The sequence below is a fragment of the Aphelocoma coerulescens genome, chromosome 7, assembly GCF_041296385.1.
Source record: "Aphelocoma coerulescens isolate FSJ_1873_10779 chromosome 7, UR_Acoe_1.0, whole genome shotgun sequence".
In the NCBI taxonomy this organism is placed as follows: domain Eukaryota; kingdom Metazoa; phylum Chordata; class Aves; order Passeriformes; family Corvidae; genus Aphelocoma; species Aphelocoma coerulescens.
Window position 1 is genome coordinate 4,494,407 of NC_091021.1, and position 22,960 is coordinate 4,517,366.

The window sequence follows — 22,960 nt, forward strand, 5'->3', positions numbered from 1 at the left end:
GCCTTATTCCTCCTAAAAACAAACTCTGTGCTTACCTTCAGTTACACTCAGCCTCTGAAAGATGATATTGACAGATGAGATTGACAAATGTACTTTGCCCAAAGTGGCTTTTCTCTTGGGTATCACTGGAAAAAACAAGCTCTTTTTTTTTGGTCTTTTTTTTTTCTTTTTTACGCTAAGTGACTCCCTTTAATCAGCTTCCCTCGCATCCATACTACACAGCTGGGCCTCCTTATGAAAAGATACTAAAATCCATATCCAATATGGCTGGTGTGGGGTGACAAACTGAATCTTTTAAAAGGAGAAATATGATCAGCCAGAAGGAAAGACATTCCTTCAGCAGATAATTCAAGATGAAGTTTGTTAGCAGAATATTGCAACTCCTCCCTGTGTGTTACCCTAACTCAGTTGTTGTTTGAACTTTTATCCTTGCAGAGATTGAAATGCAGAGGTTTTCAGAATGCAAGAGTGTGTCCTGTGTGAGGACAGCTCTGATCATCATCAGGAGAGACTTACTGCCATGTCAGGAGCAAGGGTGCAAGAAATGGGGTGCAAGGAGCACCTCCCTTCACTACAAGGCTTCAAGCTGCCACACATGAATCCCCACTGGTCCCTACTCCATCTCTGAGAATGTGCCTCAGCCCTGAGCCAGTAGAGCTACCACTGCTGCTGTGACTCCTGGTGTGTAATGCAGAAAGGAGATTTTTGTGCGGGAACATAATCTTGTAGTTTACATTACATAATCAGATGGCAAAGTATCCTACAATCCTTTTTTAGAATGAGTAGAATCATACTGAACCTGGGTCTTGTTAGATCACTCCAGGCTTCTGATAAGAAGCTGTGCCTGACAACATGTGATGGTATCTTCACAGTTACTGATATGCAAGCAGATTCTGCTTCCAACTGTCCACAGTGGAACTGTATCACTGCACAAGAATTTTATGGGTCTTCTACCTGCTATTCTTCAGGTTTCTGGGTGGTGGGTTTCAAAAATCTCAGGAAGATTAAGGTGTTCAGTTCTCACAGAAACTAGCTTAGCATCCTGTGTCACTTAAGAAAAACTCACTGTCCTTTTCAAAAGGGGCTTTTGAAGACCCCTCAATTTCTCACAACATCCATACTTAAAAACATAACAAAATATTATGAAGCAAAAACCTCCTTTAAAGGTTCTCCTTGGCTGTTCTCATGACCAGAGGGAGTTGTGAGGCAACACCACTTCAAGGTACTTCAATTACCTTACATTCAAAACTTCTCCCAGTCCAATTAATTAGCTATGATTTGTTACAAGATGTCCTTCAGCAGCAATACTGATTTTAGATGTTGCCGTCTCCACAACCCACTTGTCACACACTGTCTTGCAGAGACCTGACCTGTCCCCTGCATCTGGCCAAGAGTATGTTTAGACAGAAACTAGACTGGGAGCTGAATCAGAGAATTGTTAAAATAAAAAGCCAGAAGATTTCCTTCACCTGTTCATGGCACAGCCCATTAAAAAACTGTCCCAGTCTGAAAGGATTATGTGGGGAGGCTGCAAACCAGTGGTCAGGGAGAGTAAAAGCTCCTGCTGGTACTACTGCCAAGAACAAAAACAGTACGTGGGCCTGCATGTGTGGAGAGATGTGACCTTTTAGCTTGGAGTGGTTAAATATCTCTCATCTGCTCTGTGACCCTGACAATCACATGCACCAAAAAAAATCTCCAACAAGAGTCCTTGCAGAATACTGGCAGTTTTCTACATTCCCTGCCCTGGATAGGCAATGTTAGCAAGCAGAGTCTATATCACTAGCATTTAATCAAGGGCAGGGGGTGGGTAGGATATAATAAAGAAAATCAATCACTCCTAGTGTACAATAGATAGACAGATTCCTGATCATACTGTATTCTGATCTACACGAAAATCACCATTTGGCAACAGACAGATTATCATGTCCAGTAATTACCAACATTAAACAGCTTACCTCGTTTGCAGCTTTATATGCGATGTGGTTTTTTAAGCCTATAAAATGAAGTTATAAACATAACAAGACCACCAAAGTGCTGTTAATCTTATTATATCTCCCTTTAAGAAGCTATTTTCAGCATCTTTACAATAGTGCTGTCTTAGTAATTGCAGAGTTTAGCATCAGCAATCTTATCTGTTTCTGGGAAACTGCTCGAAATAGCTCCACCTGCACCTTGCAATCCTAGATCACAACCTCAGTAAGCAATTGCCTGTGTAGCAACAAAGCCCTAACTCAAAACACAGCAGAGGTGTTGGCATGAATTAGGGAGATCCCCCAAGGAGAGATCTGCAAGGCTGCCTTCGTATTCCAGTGGCATCCCAGGATACCAGTTATTACTGTAAATCCAAGCCTGGATGGAGAGGGCTACAAACTCCCACTTGCTCGCTCACCAGTCTGTTCAGGACTGCTTTTCACCCATGCCATGAACACACTAGCTTGTGTGCAGAATAGTACACAAGCAACTATTTGCAGAACTCTTCCAGAGCCTCACTGATCTTGAAGGAGCTGCAAACACCATAGCAAGCACACAATTTGCAAAAGGGACTCATATACTCAGTTCTCACTTCACTCAATTAAGCATCCAGGGCACTCTTTATCCCCCAATTAAATCGCCAAAGGGGCCACAGTTTAAGACATTAGCCCTTGCATTGGTACAAGAATAGTTACTATTTTTAGTATGGGCCTGGTTTCCTACATCCTCACAATTTCTAACATTCTTCTCAGCTTGTACTTGAACACAGTTTGCATGCCCAGCTAACAGAGTAAAAACTTCACTGCTGGTCTGTTCAGATCTACGGGCATAGCAGCCAATTCCAGTAATACTAGATGCAGAGGATTCTTAATTTGGTCTGGTTTTGATATCTAGAAATCTCTTCTGGAATCACCTCAACAAAATTATGCCTGAACACAGATTATCAAATGGTATTGTGATATTTCCTGATTTTTTTTTTAAGGAAAGCAACCATTCTTTTTATTAATTATTTTTATGTTTGAAAATATCTACCATATACCAGGTCTAACTATATTCCCAATACTTCTCTGTCTTTGCAACACACAATTCTCTGATCAGAGTATGGTTCAGACCACATTCAGCTCAACACAAACCATTTTTTATCTCCAACACTGCACCTAAGGAGCCATGGAGATATTGAGAAAACAGTCCATCAAAGGTCTAGAAAGGTGCACGGTTTAGAAAACATCCCCAAACTGTTTGTTTAGAAGAACTGATTGATCCCCAGAGCAAATGGGGAGCAGTTACTACCTGGAGTGTACAGCGCTGATACTACAGAAGAACTTCTCACCTTTGTTGAAACTTCTGCAATTAAGTTTTGCTCATTTGGGTCTGCAAACTCTACGGGTTGACCTTCAAATTCAATCTTCCCAAGTACTGTGCCCTGTGGAAATACATCAGAAAAAACAAAGCATGAGCAAAGGAAAAGCTGTGAACACTGGGAAAAGGTGTTGACAGGCACAGCAACTGGGACAGCTGTTTAAAGATGGTTTCTTGGCAGTTTATAACCATTTTTAGCATTTTCAGAAGTTTATGAGCCTTCCTCAGTATCAAAAATCTGTTTAAACCCCTTCATTCAGTGGAGAGACATTATCAACAGTAAAATTTGTTAATAGGCATTCTGGCAAGCTGTGTTGTGATACAAAATTGAGTTGTCTTCCGAGAAGATCAGAATTCAGATCCCCACATAACTGTCATGTAGATCTGGGAGTAATCCACAAAGTGGTTTGAAGCTTTTTTGGTTTTGGAAACCCACTGTGAGGTTTTCAGCAGCCTCATGTGGATAGGCACAAGGCAGCAGAACTGGTGTAAGGAAAAGCTATGTAGGAGGCAGGTCAGCCCAGCTGTTTTCTGAATAAGCTGTTAAAAATAAAAATCACCTCCAGCAAGCCCTATTCTATATTGCTGTTACCACCTGGCAGAAGCTAGGACACTCATGTTCTGCCAGCAGCATATCCTTCTTCTCATAAGTTCTATGTGGAAAAAAAATCTCTGCTTTGGCTTTGCCCCACTCCTGGAGTAAGTGGGATTAATCTAGAGTTAACCTCTTCTCAGCATGGGGACAGGGTGTGCATTACAGAACTTTTCAAGGATGGAAGGGGAAAGTAAAACAGAGGAAGTCAATGTTTTGTGGTAAATTTATCACATCCCACTTTCATGATCAAACATGTTAAACTCAGCTTGTTCTGTGGATATTACACTAGTATTCACACTAGGATTGCTCCTTGGGTTTAGTGATTCTTCTTTGAGATACTTCCCTGGCTTGCCATACCTGAAGTATTCTTGCCGCTTCTCTAGAGCAAGCAACAGCCAATATCTTGCACTGCCATGCACACTAACAAGGGCAAGTTTTAAGGACAGAGTTTTGCTTCTAACAGTGGCTGACATCCTATGTCTTCTTGAGTAGCATCTTACACCAAAAGCTGCTCCAAGCTGCTTCACATGAAGCAAACCTGAAAAGATCATCACCATTTTCAACAAGTCCTGTTCTTGGAAAGAAGGGTGCTGAGGGGTGCTTGAGAGTCATGGTTCTGAGTGCCACCCTTCAGTGAGTTCCATAAATGCTGATAACGAAGCTCTTAAAGCCCTTGTTCTCAGCCAAATGGCACCCTGCATTTATCTTTAGTCCAGTTTAACAAGTCATTGCTTATTTCTGGATTTATTATAAGGAAGCCCTGTTCCCAGCCCCAATTTTTATAGAGACATGGAGTGAAATTCTAATTAGTTTTTTTCAACCTGAGAAAACTGGGTGAAGAAGTGACATTATGCACTTTTTTAAAAGCCATACACCAATGCCACTCAAAGTCACAGTATAATGGGACTCACTGCCATACACTACTAAGTTACAGGACAAACACTGAAAGTATTTACTTTAAATAAAAGGAATGGTGATCTATTACGTCTTAAGAAAGCAGTAAACATATTGCCATTTTCTATTGTATTAAATTGTACTTGTATGCTATCTGTAAGAGCAGGACAATGCCAAATCTTCCTATAAGAACTCATTTCTACAAATATTCCTCTATTCAAGCTGGGTCATTCCTGTTTTGCGCTGCGGAATGAAAGGGGGCATGGGGTTGGGCTGCAGACTGCAAATTGATCACCTAAAGAAAAGTGCAGCTTCAGATAATCCTTTAGGAAAGAAGAGCCTCCCAGGCAAATTTACATTAAGACTGGCCTTTGTCACCGTTTCAGCCAGTGTGAAATGTACCTTCACATTAACCTTCATTTCATTACATAATCCTATGTATGACCTCAATTTTCAGCTCTTGGAAAACAGAGAAAAGTAATGGTTATTGAAAATAATAGCAGGCTTCAGCCAAAGAAAACCAGGTTAGGAATCCATCTTAGATGACTGTAGGCATTCCTTTGTCTCAGAGGAGCAGGAGAATTTGCACTGACCAAAGGTGTCACTGTCTGTGAACTAATATCCACAATATCTCACAGACTTGTTGCTCTGTTTGACTGTTTCTGAATTAAGATGTGCGTGTAGATTTGGCACAGCCTGTTTTTTTGGTAGCGGGGGGGCACAGAAGTAGCTTCTGTGAGAAGCTGCTGGAAGCTTACACCATGTCCAACAGTGCCAACCTCTGATGGCTCTGAAGATGGACATGTTGCTGGCCCAGTTAGAGAGGTTGGTAACGCCTCTGTGATGATATATTTAAGAAGAAAATCAAAGCAGTGCGTACACAGTTTTTTCCCAGGGAGGAGAGCCGCTCCGACCGGGGCCTCCCGGCGCAGCCCACAGCGATGCACTGAGGCTGCCGCCATCTTAGTGCAGCCCACAGCAAGCCTTGCTTGCCTGGCCGCCCCTAGCCAGCCATGCCGCGGGCAGAAGGGCAGGAGTGGCAGCACTGTCTTCTCCTTCCCAGCACCCCACATGAGGAGAGGCATTAAATAGCACCAGCACTGCAGCAGCTGTGACCGCCCGTGCAGTAGTGGTGGGGCCACATGGCCAGCAGCAGAACCATGGCAAGCGATTCCCTGATGCAGAATCTAGACGAAATCAACCTATTGGCACTGCAGGATGCTGCAAGAATCTTTGAATTGGTGGAACTTGCTGGCAATAGTACCTATGGGCAGTAGTTTTTCTTCCAGATAGAGAAGAGGAGGAAATCAGCACTTTTAAGAGAGAACAACATGGCAGCACCAAGGTCAGTGGAGAAGGAGGGGGAGAAGGTGCTCCAAGAGCTGGAGCTGTAATTCGTCTGCAAGCCGTGGTGAGGACCACGTTGAAACAAACCATCTCCCTGTAATTGTGACAGAGGATGCAGAGATCCACTCGCAGCTCATAGGGAAAAGTGCTCATGTCGGAGCGAGTGGATGTCAGAGAAAGCTGTGATCCAGTGGGAGACCCAAATAAAGAGAGAGGGCCCCTGCTTCCAGAGATTGAGAAAGAAGGTCCTTGCTTCCAAACTAGATCAGCCTGTCCTTAAAAGACAAGTGGACAAGTGACCCACGCCACAGCAGTTTTGGGAAGACTGTTTTGCCTGTGGGAGGGACTCATGACATAGCAGAGGAAAGACACTGCTCCCTGAGCGAACTGAAAAAGATCTCAGGCAATGAACTGACCAAAACCCCCATGCCCTGCTGTTGGTGGGAAAGAGGGAGGGGCTGGGAGCCACAGGGGGGGAAGGTGTTTTAAAGGCTTATTTTACTTCTCATTATCCTCCTCTGATTCTGTTAATAATAAATTTACTTAATACCTTTAAATTTGAACCTGTTTTGCCCATAAAGTGTTTTCCTCCCAGTTCTTAACTCATGAGCCCTTTGTAAGGGTTTTTTTTCCCCTCTCCTCTGCCCAGCTCTAAGGAAGAGAGAGTGAGCAAATGACTTTCATGGGTGCCTGGTGTTTGGCCAGTGTCAAACCATGACAATGTGCTTGATATTAACCACCTGTTGTGTCTGACACTACCTGAGGCCTTTCATTTACATCACCTTGTGCTAGCTCACTTATGCAGGATAGGAAACCCAGAGCAGAGCCAGAGAGAGGGGGCTCCTTGGGATTAGATCATTGCCCAGCAGTACAGAAGCCTTTGGAAGAGCATATGGATCTGAGCAGCATCTGAAGTCAAGGCAGCCCAGCAGAACCATTTTGGCTCCAGGTTTGCTGAACCTGGAAAGGGCCTAGCATCAGCAAGGTTAATGCAACTGGATCAAGGGAAGCAGATCATACCTTGTCACGAATTAATTTGGACAACATTCTGGTATCAATCCCATACAGTGCAGGCACCTGAAGAAAATCCAGGGATAAGTTAGAGAACAGGCAGCTAAAATGGAAAGAAGGCAGCAGCCAGATCACTTTTATGAGAAGAACATGTCACAGAATCATAGAACAGTTTGGGCTGGCAAACTCCTTAAAGCTCATCTCGTTCAACCCCCTGGCATAGATAGGGACACCTTCCACTAGACCAGGTTGCTCACAGCCCCATCCAGCCTGACCTTGAGAGCTCAGGCTCTCAGCAGCAGTCTGCCAAGGCTGCCTCACTGCAGTTCTTCATTTCTCCTCCTTATTCCCACTCATAAACAGCCGAGTTGTTCAAATCTAGTTTCTGCACTAAAAAGCACAAAATAGAGAGCTCATCTTTCCATCCAGACAATTCTCATTGTGTAGTTACCTCTAGATTGCTCACCTGTTCTTCTTGCAACCACTCTCCCAAGCTCCTAGTAGCCTGCCAGTGGCTGTACTCATTGCTGTAATCCAGCACCAGCAAACCTGAAACCTGTAGAGAGAAGAAACGTCATTTGGAGCTGTAAGATCACTTTGTACTTATCCAGTACCTTCAATTTTCACTATTCATTCACCATAAACCATATCATGGACAGACTTCAGGCTATCTCACAACTGTACCTGGGCATTTTGACCAGGAAATCCATAGAAGAATATGGCTTGGTAACCAAAGCTACAAATTGCATTGAGCTGACAAAACACTCCTTGTCAAAAGAAAGAAAATGGAAATTTAAGACAAGACAAAGTGTTGTATTTTGATTAATTTTTTGTCTAAAAAAAACTTTTCACTTTTAAGTAACACTTCAAAAGTCAGCTGCATTTTTCAGTGGAGTTAGTGTATAAAAGAGTAATTTCATCTCAGAACAGATACTTCCTGAAGGCACATGGCTTGGTACAGAAATCAAGATGGAGTATCTTTTGTCACCATTCCTCCAAAGGACAATATCCAGAAGAAGAAAAAGAAAGGTTGAGTATCACTGATTCCTTCTGTGAGGGAGCCAGTAAACTGTAGAGAGCTTATCTGAGGAATGGCTGCGCAGCAGAGGACATGATAAGATAGAGCCTTGCAGGATGTAGGAGTTAGCCTGTCGTGGGAAAAGGGGTTTCTTATCATCAAGGTGTCCAACAGGACACAAGCCAGAGCAGATTGGAATGAAGAAACCATCACCGCGGGGTGTGTTGTTCCCACGAGAGAAGATGACCAATCGTGAGCTCAGGTTTTGCAATATGTATGAGCTGTTTAAGTGTTGTATAAATAAGAGATGAAAAGACAATAAAATCGAGGCTTGCCGATCATGAAATCATGAGCTTGTCTCCCGCGCCTTTCCCGACATCTGACGCCCGAACAGAAGGCACGTCATGTACCCCCCCCTACCCCCACTTCCACAAGGAAAGGTGCGTTGGGTTCAGGTCCTGCAGCTAGAGGGACGGCAATAAGAGCGGAGAACAACTGTTTCCGTCTCCGTGCCCGAACGACCACACCGGTGGGTTCGCTGATACGTGCTGCCGAAGCCTGGAGGGCTAGCAACGGTACCGTAAGTATGGATAGGCAAGCAGCACAGGATTTATTTAAAGCTTTTCTTCTTAAGCGTCACTTTAAAGCTTTTAACTTAGAAAAAGACCTCCCTTCCCTACTAACTCACGCGCGTTCTTATGGTTTCTTTAACGACCCTCACAGCATTCACGAATTAGCAGAATGGCGGAGGTACGGGGATGAACTTTTTAGCCTTGTTTTAGACGATGATAAGTCAGCCAAGAAAATAAGCAAACTTTGGAAAGCAGTTCATAATGAGTTACTGTTAGTGCAGGCAGAGAAGCAAGCAGTCATAGGTTTTAAGACAGCGCATTCCCGTAACCAAGATAATGACTCCTCGGTTTTCCCTACAGCCCCCAACCCCCCCGCCTTTGCCACTATTGAGATTCCTCCAGAGCCACCCCCCACTGACAGTCAATCCCCCGCGCTGCCTACCCCCCTGCCTGCCCCCCCACCTTCCGCTTCAATCGCCGTTTCTGCATTAACCCCCTCATGCCCGCCGCTGCCGCCCGACCCCTCTAATGCCACGGAGCCTGTCCCTGGGGCAGAATCTGACCCGGCGGAGGCTATGGCAGCAAGGAGGAGAGAGTTGTGGCAGGCGCTTGCCCGAGACGGCATGGAAAGGGGAGATTCCGAGCTCCTAGCAGCGGCACAAGAAGCGATGGCTTTCCCTGTTGTTTTCACTACTAATGCGCAAGGGGGTCAGAACGCGCAGTTTGCCCATCTCGACTGGAAACTCCTGTCCCAGCTGAGAGCAACAGTCAGTAACTTTGGGGTGTCTAGTGAACCAGCTAAGCAGATGTTAAATTATCTTTTTAATGCCCACATTCTCCTGCCTGCCGATATCCTGGCTATCACGAAACTCATTTACACCCCCTCTCAGAGATTGCTTTTTGAGGCAAGGTGGAGAGAGGAAGCGGCAAGTAGCACTAACCTCCCCAGACCCCAAGGGGATCCCTTAACAGGCCTTACTGTAGACGAGCTTATGGGACAGGGCCTGTATCTCAGAGTTGAAGCTCAAGCTGGACTAGGGCCACATAAACTTAGGGAGGCAATGGCAGTAGCTAAGAGAGCAATAGATAAAGTCAGGACATCGGGAGGGACCCCCCTATATATGAGCATCAAGCAGGGTCGTGATGAATCGTTAAGCTCCTTTGTTGATAAGGTTATGGATGCTATCTCTAGGGCAGGGATACCCGATCATATGCAAGATGCTATTTTAAAACAGTGCATTTTGCAAAATAGCAACCCTAGCACCAGATCTTTGATTACCTCTATACCTGGTGATTGGACCACTCAGGCATTACTAGATAAAGCTGCGACCTTGCCCACAGGTGCTCAAGCCTTTTTAGTCCACGCGTTAGAAAAGCTGGGGGAGGGATTGAAGGAACAAGCAGCTAGTGCTCAGATGCAGGTAATGGCCGCCCTTGCTCCCCTCCAAGCAGCAGCCACGCGCCCCCGGTTGCCTCCAGAGAGAAACAGAATGAGATGCTATCGATGTGGCCAGTCGGGTCACCTTCGTCGGGAGTGCTCAGCATCCGGAGTTTGGTGCAACAAATGCCAATCCAATACGCATAACTCGAATGCCTGCCGCAACAAGAAGCAGGGAAACTCCCGGAGCAGCGCGTCCAGCAGCCGCGCAGGGACACAAGTAGCAGCTGCAAACCCTTGCCCTGCCTCCAGCCAGCAACAAGTGGCAGCATCGGCCTGGACTTGGCAGCCTCAGTAGACTGTGATCTCCTGACGTCTGAAATCCATAACATCCCTACAGGACTAACAGGACCCATCTGCCTCAATGGTACACCAGTAGGAGGCTTGATTCTTGGCCGATCATCTGCCACTGCCCTAGGACTATTCGTTCAACCAGGCGTGGTGGACGCTGACTCACAGGGTGATATCTTCATACTGGCTTATACTGTTCATCCACCTGTAAGGATTCCTAAAGGCCAAAGACTAGCTCAATTTGTACCTTTGCCTCAAGCCACACAAGGCATGCAACCCTTGCAGGCTCAACCAAATGCTCATACAGGCTACGGCTCAACTGGGGAACTAACCTTGCTCACCATCGATCTTAATAGCCGTCCACAGAAGCCGTGTGCCCTAACCTATAAAGGAGAAACAATCACGTTACAGAGCCTCCTAGACACAGGGGCAGACTCCAGCATTGTCGATGTGAACACATGGCCCTCACATTGGCCTCTTCTGCCAGCAATGACAGCCATCACTGGTGTCGGAGGAATGAAACTAGCACACAAATCTCCGCTGATAACTGTAGAAATTGAGGGCAAGAAAACTACCGCAACTTTTTCTATCGCCCCTCTACCCCCCACAGTTGACTGCCTCATCGGAAGAGATGTATTGGCCCAAATGAGTTTTGTGCTTACCGATGATCGCCATTTCTGCTAAGGGCCGTTGCTTGGAATTTCCCGCTGCCACTAAGATGGACTGACAATAACCCTGTAGTGGTTAAGCAATGGCCTTTAAAACGGGAAAATCTGCTTCAAGCACACGCTCTAGTCAATGAGCAGCTTCAACAAGGACATCTCAAGCCTTCGACAAGCCCATGGAACACCCCAATTTTTGTCATCCAAAAGAAAAATGGCACGTTTCGTCTGCTACAAGACCTTCGAACTGTCAATGCTCGTATGGAGCCTATGGGAGCGCTGCAGCCAGGACTCCCTAATCCAGCAATGTTGCCACAAGATTGGCCTCTTCTCATTATTGACTTAAAAGATTGCTTTTTCACAATTCCACTACATCCAGATGATACAAAGCGATTTGCCTTTTCATTGCCTGCTCTCAATCGTGGTGAACCAGACAAACGTTTTGAGTGGACCGTATTGCCGCAAGGAATGCGCAACTCTCCCACCATATGTCAATTGTATGTCGATGCAGCATTACAGCCACTGCGACAAAAGTTACCTCAGACCATCATTTATCATTATATGGATGATATTTTGTTTGCGCAGAAGAAGCCTTTTGACCAAACAGAAATTCAGCTTATTACCTCCTCTCTTCAAGAATGGTCTTTAGTAATAGCTGCTAACAAAATTCAAATATCCTCCCCGTGGAAGTATTTAGGATGGGTCATCACCAATCAAAGAGTGAAGCCTCAAAAACTGCATATCCAAGCCTCAATCACCACTTTAAATGATGCTCAAAAACTGTTAGGTGATCTGCAGTGGTTAAAGCCAATAGTAGGAATCCCTAATGTTCTTTTAGACCAGCTCCGTCCCTTACTAAAAGGATCAGATCCATGCGCACCAGTACACCTAACGCCGCAGCAGCAAGAAGCTCTACAACAAATCACCACCTGTATCACAGACGGTTTTGTTTCGCGTCTTAATCCAGACATCCCCCTCTCTCTTACTATTTGGAATTCTGAAACTCACCTCCTCGGCGCAATTACGCAGCTAAAGAAAACGGGGGAGCTGACGGTTTTAGAATGGATATCACCACAGTTGCAGCAGCGAAAAACTATTACCACAAAACTTGAAAATTTGGCTAATTTAATTAAGAAAGGACGTTTGCGCATTCTGGAAATTGGAGGACAAGAACCTGAGTGCATCAATCTCCCGATGGAAAAACCTGCCTTGGACTGGTACTTGCTAAATTCTTCATCACTCACGGAAGCGCTGTTGTCCTCAGGAGCTAAAATTCAGACCGGTCCCCTGTTTCCCAAGGCATTACAGTGGATAGGAGCATGGAACTGGATTTCAAAACCCTTGCGAGAAGATAAGCCTATCCACAATGCCATTACTGCATTCACAGACGCCGGAAGAAAGACAAGGAAAGCAGCTGTCGTCTGGAAACAAGACCAGCAATGGCATCAGCATTTAATAAACGCCTCGTCAGATGATACCCTGCAAACCTTAGAATTACTTGCAGTCGTTTGGGCAGTAACCCACCTCACTGGACCCTTAAACGTAGTTTCGGACTCGCTGTATGTAGTGGGCGTCGCCTCAAGAATTGAGGATGCAGTCATTAAGGAAGTACAAAACAAAAGGCTTTATGAACTCTTTCTGCAACTAAAACGCGCCCTAAGAGAACGGTCACACCCCTATTCCATTCTCCATATTCGCAGCCACATGTGGAATGAAGGCCTGGGTGAAGGAAATGAAAGAGCAGATAAACTTGTCTCGCTTGCCCAAAATATTCTCCCGAAACAAACAATGGCGCGAGAAAGCCATGCTATTTTTCATCAGAATTCCAAAGGCTTGTCGAGGGAATTTGGTATCCCAATTGAAGAGGCAAAAGCCATAGTTAAAGCGTGTCCCGTGTGCAGTTTCCACAATAAGGGGCTAGGTTTAGGAGCAGGTGTTAACCCCAGGGGCCTAAAGGCTAACGAAATTTGGCAAATGGATGTCACTCATGTCGCCAGCTTTGGACGGCTAAAATATGTTCATGTTACTATAGACACCTATAGTCATTTTATGTGGGCAACTGCTCAAGCAGGAGAAACAGCCAAACATGTTGAACGCCACATGAATAGCTGTATTGCTATTATGGGAGTCCCTATAACAGTTAAAACAGACAATGGGCCCGCCTATTGCAGTATGCGAATAGCCAAATATATGACCCAATGGAATATTGTCCACAAAAGGGGAATTCCTCACTCCCCCACGGGTCAAGCAATTGTGGAAAGAGCACACGGTACATTAAAACAGTATCTAGAAAAATATCCTGACATTCCTAATACCCAAGACAAACTACTGAAATGCTTATTTGTTTTAAATCATCTTTGCATTTTTGGAGATAGACAGTCTCCTCCTGCCATAATCCATTTTACCCCACCTTCTAATCCGCAACCAGAAGTGTGGGTCAGATTTAAAGACCCCCAGTCAGGATTATGGCAGGACCCAGCCAAAGTTTTGTACTGGGGCAGAGGTTATGTTTGTGTTTCTACCCCGACAGGACCGCAGTGGATCCCTGCCAAATGGACTAAGCCAGCTTATACGCAGGGACAGTCTGCGACAGAGGAAGAAGAGACGACTCCAACAGGTGGTCTCACAAGTGCTACATAACACCGAAGAGGAATTCCATACTAAATTTCTAATAGACTCTGAACGGGAAATTGAAGAGACCCTCATTCCCCGATTATACGCGGACTTTTTGCCACATTGCCAACGCTCATGCATTGTTTGTTATAATTGTTGCCATTTAAGCTCGGGTTAGAATTCATTGCAGAGGTTGTAATTTACAGTGGTGGATCTTTCAGCGACAAGTGTCCACAGGGTTAAGGTGTCTCAATTGTGAGTTTCAGTGGAATCGAGCATCAGCTCAGGAAAATCTTGGTAAACTAACGGGAGTACCTCTAGATCAGAGTTTAGCGTTACTAGAAAATATCAAAGACCTCCACCTACGAGAATTGCGGTGGGAATTAAAGCATATTAGCTAACAAACGTTCCGCTATCCTAGAAGCCCGTTGCAAGACAGGCCTTGATGTCCCAGAGCTGTGGCAGGTTAAACCCCGTGACTGGGACAATGTGTGCCGCCGGTATACTCGCCGTATTGGGTCTTCTAAGCGTCCCAGGCACTTTGGCCCTCAAGCATAGATACCCTCCTAAGCTATTCGATCCAAGGCAAAATGTTTGGGTATCTTTGGCACACGAATTAAATACAACTACGTTCTGTGCCAGCTTAGCTACCCCAAGTACTCCTTTTCTTACGTGCCTAATAGGAGTCCCCCTAACAAATACAACTTGGCTCCATTTCAGGTCAGCCGCCAATGATACAGGGTTCCGATCAGGCCGAATTACTGGCAATAACATCATTGAAAGTTTCGAGCAGTATGATGTATGGGATGACCGCCTCCCATTCGGGCCTGAGCCGCAAGAGATTGAATTGATTGATTCTTTAAACGCCACTAGTTGCTTTTATATAGATAGCAGAAATTCACACTGCTCTGAAGGCACGCATACCAACTGCTGGAAAAATGTATCTACTCCTACTTGGTTGTCTCCCATAGGGAACAGTTTAGAATGGGAAAAATCGTGGTGCAACCACACTGGTAGGACACAGGAAAAACCTGCACCAGGCACAGTCATACCCAGAAGGCTGCCCCCTGGATATTTTCTAATTTGCGGAAATCGTGCTTGGTCCGGCATCCCTACCTTGCCCGTTGGCGGTCCGTGTACAATCGGACAGCTTAGTTTAGCCCTTCCACAGCACCACCCAAATAAAACCCACCCCACCAGATGGCGCAGAGACCTATCCCAGACCCTCCAATCAAATTGTGATGATGAATTGACCTTGTGGAACAAGTGGGAGGTAATTTTTTCATCACTATTTTTGCCTGGAGGGGCAGCAGCTCGAGCTCATCGCAATATAGAGAGATTAAGCTGCTGGGTAGTGAAGCAAGCAAATGGAACAAGTAGAGTACTGTCCGCACTTGCAGATGATTTAAGCACAGTCCAGCATGCTGTATTACAAAATAGAGCTGCTATTGATTTTCTGTTGTTAGCTCATGGACACGGGTGTGAAGAATTTGAGGGATTATGCTGCATGGATCTAAATGATCATTCTCGCTCTATTCATGCAGAGATTCAACAGCTTATAAATCACTCTCAAAAAATTAAGGAAGATACAGGTTTCTTTGGCCTAGATGGGCTGGTCAGTGAACTGGGATTGGGTGGTTGGGTAAAAAGCATGGTAAAAACATTGTTTCTCTTATTGATCATGGTTTTGGTAGGATTAGTCCTGTTCAGCTGCGCTCTAACTTGTATCAAGAGGGTACTGCTAAAAACAACAACTCTGAGCATGATAGCACATAAAGAAAACGGGGGAAGTGTAGAGAGCTTATCTGAGGAATGGCTGCGCAGCAGAGGACATGATAAGATAGAGCCTTGCAGGATGTAGGAGTTAGCCTGTCGTGGGAAAAGGGGTTTCTTATCATCAAGGTGTCCAACAGGACACAAGCCAGAGCAGATTGGAATGAAGAAACCATCACCGCGGGGTGTGTTGTTCCCACGAGAGAAGATGACCAATCGTGAGCTCAGGTTTTGCAATATGTATGAGCTGTTTAAGTGTTGTATAAATAAGAGATGAAAAGACAATAAAATCGAGGCTTGCCGATCATGAAATCATGAGCTTGTCTCCCGCGCCTTTCCCGACAGTAAACTTTTTCACTCAGGCTGCTGGGCACAACCCTATGATCAGCACTGCATCCCCCCCTATTACCTTGATCCCATCAGATTCCAGAAATCTCCTGAGGCCTATTTCATCCAAAGCAGCCGTGTCAGGCACTCCACCATTCCCAACTAAGGGGTTAGCCAGGGAAAGAATCTGTCCTTTGTAGCTGGGATCTGTCAAGGCTTCGGTGTATCTAGATGAAGAAAGAGCAGAAGAAAAGTACATTGGTCTGAAGTCAGAAGAAAAACAAAAGACCCAGTGAAAACAAGAGAGGTTTGAATTCCCATATGGCAAAAAGACAGAAATGGTATTCATGTGAAGATATCCTCAGAATAAAAGCAAACACATCTGTGAATACACCCTGGCTTTGCCATCTGTGCTTAAACATTTGACATGGAGAACAAGGAAAGACTTTGGCTTCTCATGTTTCATTTAAGAAAACCACAGAAGCTATCAACAAACTCAGAGTCCTTTGATTTAACATGAGAAACAAGTACAGAGAGGGCAGGGAGATCTCAGCGCTGCACAGCCTATCACTGGACCCTTTGATAATAGCTTGGCCTGGCCTCTCCCTGGGCACACCCCTGGGCAGTGCTTTGCCCTTGCTGCACCCTTCCCTCCATGTGCTGTAAGAGCTTCCCCCTCTCAGTGGCATCAGAAGGCTCCAACTGAAAAGCCAGCAGACAACAGAGCTGTTTGCCCAGGCTTTGTCCCTTCCGCAATCTGGAGCTTGCATCTTTTGGGATGTTCAGGGCTCTAACTGCTCTTTTTGTGGGGGAAGACATAGACAAGTCCTTGGGATTCCTCATCAATACCCTAGGTCCTTGCCTCCTATGGGTTCTGTAAACAAAGCCTGCCATGGTCCCACTTCTGTAGTTTCTCCCAGCAGAGGCCTGGCCTCTCTTCTAGGCAATCTCCATGTTCCCACCCACAGAACACTATTTATTTCACCTGAAAAAAACTCCTAAGTGCTTGGAAGCTGGTTTGTGTATCCCTGAAGAAGGCAAGTTGAAGACAATGCTTTGGGATTCAGCATTCCACCCTTGGTAACAAGGCCCTAGAGTGTGTTCTATCATTAGTTCAGGCAGAAGCCCAGCAGTTTGTTAAGAACCTGCCTGAATGCCCTTCTCAGCAAGGACAGATCTGAAAGCATGTTGGAACATTCTTCTGCAGCGGACGACCAAACTTAGGAGCCCACAAAGTATCATTTCTGGACCTAGTAGATCCAGTCTCACTTTCAACCACATATAAGGGGACAGGGTAAATATGGTCTCTATGCTCCTATTCTTCAGCTTCAAATTAATGGACAGTCCTTCACTTTCTCTCTTATACTGTAGTATGCTTTTGCAAATATCCATTAAGCAATTGCTGTCTTTCAACCCAGAAGCAGCTGCAATTTAGCAACAGATGAAGTTATCCCCACAAATATTGAGCCAAATGCATAAAGACACTCCAGAATGAATCTGTCCTATACAAAATATAATTTATTATTGTCATTATTGTTTAAACAATACCTAATTGGCAAGTTCAGCCATCTACCAGATATCAGCAAGTTGCAAGAGACATTTTTATGGAACACTAGATTTACTGCCAGAAGATTAACTGTCAAACACTGGGAAGCTCTTCACAAAAGTGGGACTGGCAGATATAGACAACACAGCACACCAGCCAGCTCTGAGAAATGACAGGTCAAATGAACAATGACCAGGAAATATTTTCAGGTAAGCCTCTCCTGCTGTTCAAATCTATATTTGCTGCTGCAGGTAACCACCCACAAAAAGTGCAGTGTGATCCCAAAACTGCAGTAGGTACCAGGCACACAGCATGTGCATGCTTGGCTTTGCTCTCTCCTTCTGAGCTAATTGGCTATGCTTCCAAAAGACTCCTTGTTACTGACAAAGCTAATGTAATTAACCTTTGCATGTAATTTGTAATCAGCAAACAAGGATAGAGAGCCATTGGGTCTGGGTGGGGTGTGCAGACAGAGCTCGGCATGGACAGTGCCCTTTAAGCAGGAACAATGCTGTGTGGAGTACAGAGGAGCAGATGGCAACACCAGCTCCAAATGTGCTTCAAGGTCTGGTCCTTGCTATGCCTGGCCAAAGGTCTGCCTGATTTCAGTAAACTCCTGTCAACCCATTCTCTCACTAGAATATCTTGGGAAACACACACAGTCTTATTGGAGGTAAACACCTTTACAGAACCATTTCAAACATGGGCCATTTTATGGGTTGTAACTCTTCTTCTTTCTTAATTGGAAATCTCCTCTTTTTGTTCCTATACTAAACAGATGGCTGCAACAGTAGGTTTATTTTTTTCAGCAAATGTTTCGGAAAATTCATCCTCATGCTTTTCTATCAAAAATTCAACATTTCACCCCCAAAAGAGTGCTCTCTGCCTTCTATTCCAGAGTAATATGACAACATTTCAGCAAGCTTCAGCTACTTCAAGCCTGAAAGCTATATGCACATAAAGTGCTTTGCCTCCCACTTCTATAACATGAATCAGAACGTGGGAGTCCAGAGGAGGAGACACAGTGGAGAACAGCCTATTAATCACCCCAGGACAGAGCCCATGCTGACTGCACTCAGCACCTAGAAACACCCACTTCACAGAAAGCAGGTCTGAGGCTTATCCGTACCCCTGCACTAACCTCTTGCTCCCTATCATGACAAACTGCTGTGTGCCCCAGCAGCCTGGGCACCTCCTTCACACAGGCACAGCCTCTTCCTGTGTCAGGGAGAAGGGACAGCTGGGTTTCTCTGGATACACAGATCTTGATCTCTGTGATCAGGAGCAGGAGATAAAGCTACAGGGTTCCTTTTGATGGACAGCAACCCTTGGACTGGTAGGAAATCTGCCACTTTTAGGTTCTGCAACAATGCTGCAAACTCTTGTCTTCCATTTCTGTGCATAAATCAAGGTCATATTCTGGATAGGGGCTCTGAAGATACCACCTTACATTTTGAATGTTTTCTCCATGCCCATATGCTCCCCATCACAGAAGAGATCTCTGTCACAGCATCCTCTCTAAATGATTAGACAATGAACAAACACAACTTCTACTGCCACAGTAACATGTGGAGAGGAAATTAATCCCTCAGGTCCTCCCTGACTTTTGTGATGTGCCAAGATTTATGGCCCATAATCTATCAATGAGAAGAGAACCCTGGTGCCCTCCATCATTCTGATCTACATTAAGCAGTGGTTTGTTGGCAGGTATATTAACACAGCCAGTAATTAGTGCTGTCGAAATGCTTAAATAATTGTCTCCTAATGCAAAACTCTGCAAACTAATTCCCCTCTGCAGCAATTTAACATAATCACCAATGACATCATTTAAAAACTCATCCTGTGAGTACTGAGATCTCTAAAGGAGAGCAGAATTTGGGGAACACAATGCAGATGAGCAAAGACAGCTATGAATGACTGCAGAAGAAGCTCAAGCATCAACAGCTTCAGAGATGTCTTATCTCCCCAAGGATATGTCCCTGTCGTTACCAAAAGCCCCATTCCTCTGGCCAGATTCCCTCTGCTCAAGTAGTCCAACGAAAGAACTGGCAGCATTTGGCTGCCAACCTTAAGTCAGCCATAAGCTTCTACCACTCAAGAGGACAGAGAATCACACTAGGCTAGGCATGAATCTGATCCTGCCCTTTAGCTGGAAAGGGCACAGAGCATAAAAGCATTCTTATCTGAGGTATGAGCCAATAAATGACATAAGGGATGGGTCATAAAGGTGACCAACTCGGAGTTTAAAAATTTTGCACTCAGAAGCCAAGTTCCATTACCAAGAAGGCTGCAGATGCTTCAAACCTCTATAGTTGATCTGGGCACTGGAAGGAGAACAGACAGCTCCTCTGCTCTGACTCAGCAATTCAGTAGGAAGTGATCAGAATCCTATGTATCTCATTATCATCATTAGATAAGTGTTTAAAGGTGCTTATCAGCACAAATGCTGTGACACGAGGTGTGCCTGAGTCATCTTCATTAATTCTTTCTCTCTCTCTGTATCTCTGAACTACAAAGTAGCCTTATATAGAAAACCACCTGCTTGGATCAGGACCGTACGAGCTTGGAAAAAGCAGCTTTCACGCTTCAACAAGCTTCCAGAGAAGTATTGATGCTTATACAACATTTGCTGTTCCCTTACCCAGAGAGCCCCGTGTTGAACACGACTTCCCCTGCTGTGGAGGATGGATAGCCAAAAGAATAACCCTTCATCTTCATCCCGTCTTCTAGCACCAAGTTCGCTGTCTGCACCTAGAGAAAGGCACAAGAAGAAACTCAAACACAGGAGGAAAGGCTTGATGTTTATACAGGTTAACACCTAGGACACCTGCCTTTCATGCCTACCACTGTAAGTATTCCTGCCCTTCTCCCACTCCTAGCTGCCAAGATAGCATCTCTTTTACTAATCTGATGCCTTTTTTCTTTAGAACACTTAGGAAACATTGTTATCCTAAATGAGCTGGCAAACCTCACTGCAAGTAGAGCATGTACTGCTATTACTGTGGGATCACCCTTCCCTATCCCTTAGTTAATTTTTTCCACATATTGCATCTTGCAATTTACCAACATCATAACCCTGTAGGGAAAGAATCGCTTGCCTCCTCAATGTTTGCTCAAGGCCTGCTGCTGACTGCTGGCTCTCATCCAGCTCTGACCTCTGGTAGGTGCTTAACTTCTGGTGCAACTGTACAGCAGTGCAGCTAAAAATAACTGTATGTTTAGTTGGACTGGTGTCAGACAGCAAAATTCAAAATACCAGTCTATTCAGCTATAGGACACAAGACCAGAGGAACTCATGGATCAGATGGACACTCATGGTCTCAGTTACCTCAGGGATAGGCATAAATTGTCCCAGAAGAAGCAGCTATGAAACAAGCAACCTAGAGGAAACCATACCTCTTCCAGAGAGTGCTCAGCAGAACTGAGTCCCACACTAACTGTGGGATCCCTTACAGGCTTCATCACTATTTTACAGCCAAGGGAAGTGGGACAGAGTTTTACAGAAGTCCTTAAGAGATTCACTGTCACAACTGGGTCTTTGCACATATCAGACTAAATGTACCACCCTCTTCAGCCCCACCTGGAAACTAAACCGTTCTTACCCTGTCCAGGCAGTGGATGGGAAACCACCAGAGAACTCCTCCTTCTAATAAATAAGTAATGACTACATGAACAGCAGAAATGACAGAATGAGTTGAGAGATTCCCTCAGACATCAGGATCACTGGTGACATGCAGAGGAAGAGAAAGAGTAAGCAAAGATGTAAATAGATTTGCCAATGAATTCCTGGGCTTAAAAGAATTTGGATAATGAATTTCCAGGACCCTGAAAAACCTCCACTTCTGGAAGGCAAGCAACGCTGTTTCCTGGGAACAGGCAGAGTGACCACCAGTGCAAAAATCTCAGTGGTCTATGCCAATGTGCCAAGCGTGTCCACAGGAAGCAGCTCTCACGGTGTAATAAATGGTTAAAAGGGTTTTTTTTGGTTAAAAAGAAGTTAATAGTTACTTGTTATATACAGTTAATAAGTTGATTATTATTGCGACTGTACGGGTGTAATGCTGCTATGTGATCGCTAGATGGTGACACCAATGGGGGAAGAGTGGTGGGTCTATAGAAAAGAGGGGAACGTTCTGGAATGTTCTTAAGATGACTTAAAATTCTATGACGTAAACATCTTGAAGAATTATTGGTTAGGGGGCAAACCAATCACTCGCCGCCCCAAAGACTGACGGAGCTGAACACCAATGAGGACCCTAGCAACGAGCCATCAGAGGGAGGATTCCAGCTGCACCAATCACAACATCGAAAGATACTATAAAACTGCCCCGGGGCTCAGCCCCCGGGGGTCTTCCTGAGGAACCGGAGTCCGAAGGAACGCCCTGTGCGTCACACTGTTGTTTTATTCTGGGTTGCCAAGTGGGACTCGGGCTTATCTTGAGTCTCCGCTCCTGGTTTTTCTTTTTAAATAAACGAGCAGACTTTTACCCCACCCAAAAAGTCCACGCCTCGTTTATAACAACGGTGATTTAGCTTCATATTGGCTTCTTTTACAGAACTATTCTTCTTACTGGGATTTTTAAAAGAAAAATCAAGATCAATCTGCTGCCGAAAGGAGCTGGAGAGCTACTTTCCATTAGCCATAAATCAGATGAACAATCACAGCAAGGAGAAATTTCATTCTCGGTATTGAACATTTTGTAACCATCATGACGAACATTCATTTAGAGCCCCTCTGCAGTTACAAATACCACACAGATCAATTACTAATGTACTGCAAAATACACTAAAAATCAAACTGCGCTGCCAAGTAATTGAACTCTGTGCATCTGGGATGCTTTTAGCCTTGCCATTTTTTCATCATTAATGTCAAACATCCAGTCATTCTCCAACGATTTAGCTATAATTTTTGGAACCTTCCCCTTGGACCATTGGACAGTTCAGTCAGCAACACCAAAATCTCCTCCCTCTCCAGTTATAAACAGAATTTTTGTGGCTAAATCCCTTAGGTTTAGACCACATTAAAATGACAGGTTGGTAGGCTCCCTAATCTCCCTGTGCCTCTCACTGCAGAGAACTGCCAGACACTCAAAGCACTGCACAGAGGTCGTGTGGGTGCCTCAGACTGGGCTTTGGACAGGACCTCTGCCCTTTTGGAAGCCTGTTGAAAGCCCAACCTACTCTACCCAGGTGGGACACTGACTGCTGGATACAGTTTCTCCCAACCTTGGTGTCAAAGGCTGGATGTCTTCCCCCAGCAGGCCACAGATTGGAGTCCACACAAATAGCAGCTCCACTTCAAGCATGTCCCACCACTTGGGCACACGTTGGGGCAGTTGCCTGAACTGTGGTCCTAACTGCCACCAAGCCCGGCAGAATCCTTCAGAAGACAAAGTCCACAATGGTGGAATGACCAGAAAACTTAAGATTCATCTAAGTGCTGAAGGCCAAACCCCAGAGCAATCACTGTGAGCTTTAGAGCCTCACCCTCACTATTGCACTTGACAGGGATCTGCATGGCTTTCCTCCCACCACAGCCC

At 45.0% G+C, this 22,960-nt stretch overlaps 1 protein-coding gene and 1 long non-coding RNA gene across 2 annotated transcripts in view; one reads left to right on the top strand and one right to left on the bottom strand.

Annotated features, from left to right (window-relative positions):
* CPS1 (carbamoyl-phosphate synthase 1) overlaps positions 1 to 22,960 on the bottom strand; it is a 108,283-nt gene that overhangs the window by 78,657 nt on the left and 6,666 nt on the right. The window contains exons 2-6 of the mRNA XM_069021793.1: positions 20,062 to 20,171; positions 15,957 to 16,101; positions 7,647 to 7,736; positions 7,190 to 7,246; positions 3,305 to 3,397 (exon numbers count right to left, since the gene is read on the bottom strand). Of these exons, the coding sequence (XP_068877894.1) occupies positions 3,305 to 3,397; positions 7,190 to 7,246; positions 7,647 to 7,736; positions 15,957 to 16,101; positions 20,062 to 20,171 (495 nt within the window). The remainder of the gene's footprint in view (positions 1 to 3,304; positions 3,398 to 7,189; positions 7,247 to 7,646; positions 7,737 to 15,956; positions 16,102 to 20,061; positions 20,172 to 22,960) is intronic.
* On the top strand, positions 8,256 to 15,862 carry LOC138113498 (uncharacterized). Its single transcript, XR_011152197.1, has 2 exons — positions 8,256 to 8,778; positions 13,692 to 15,862. It is a non-coding gene; the product is annotated as an uncharacterized lncRNA (long non-coding RNA).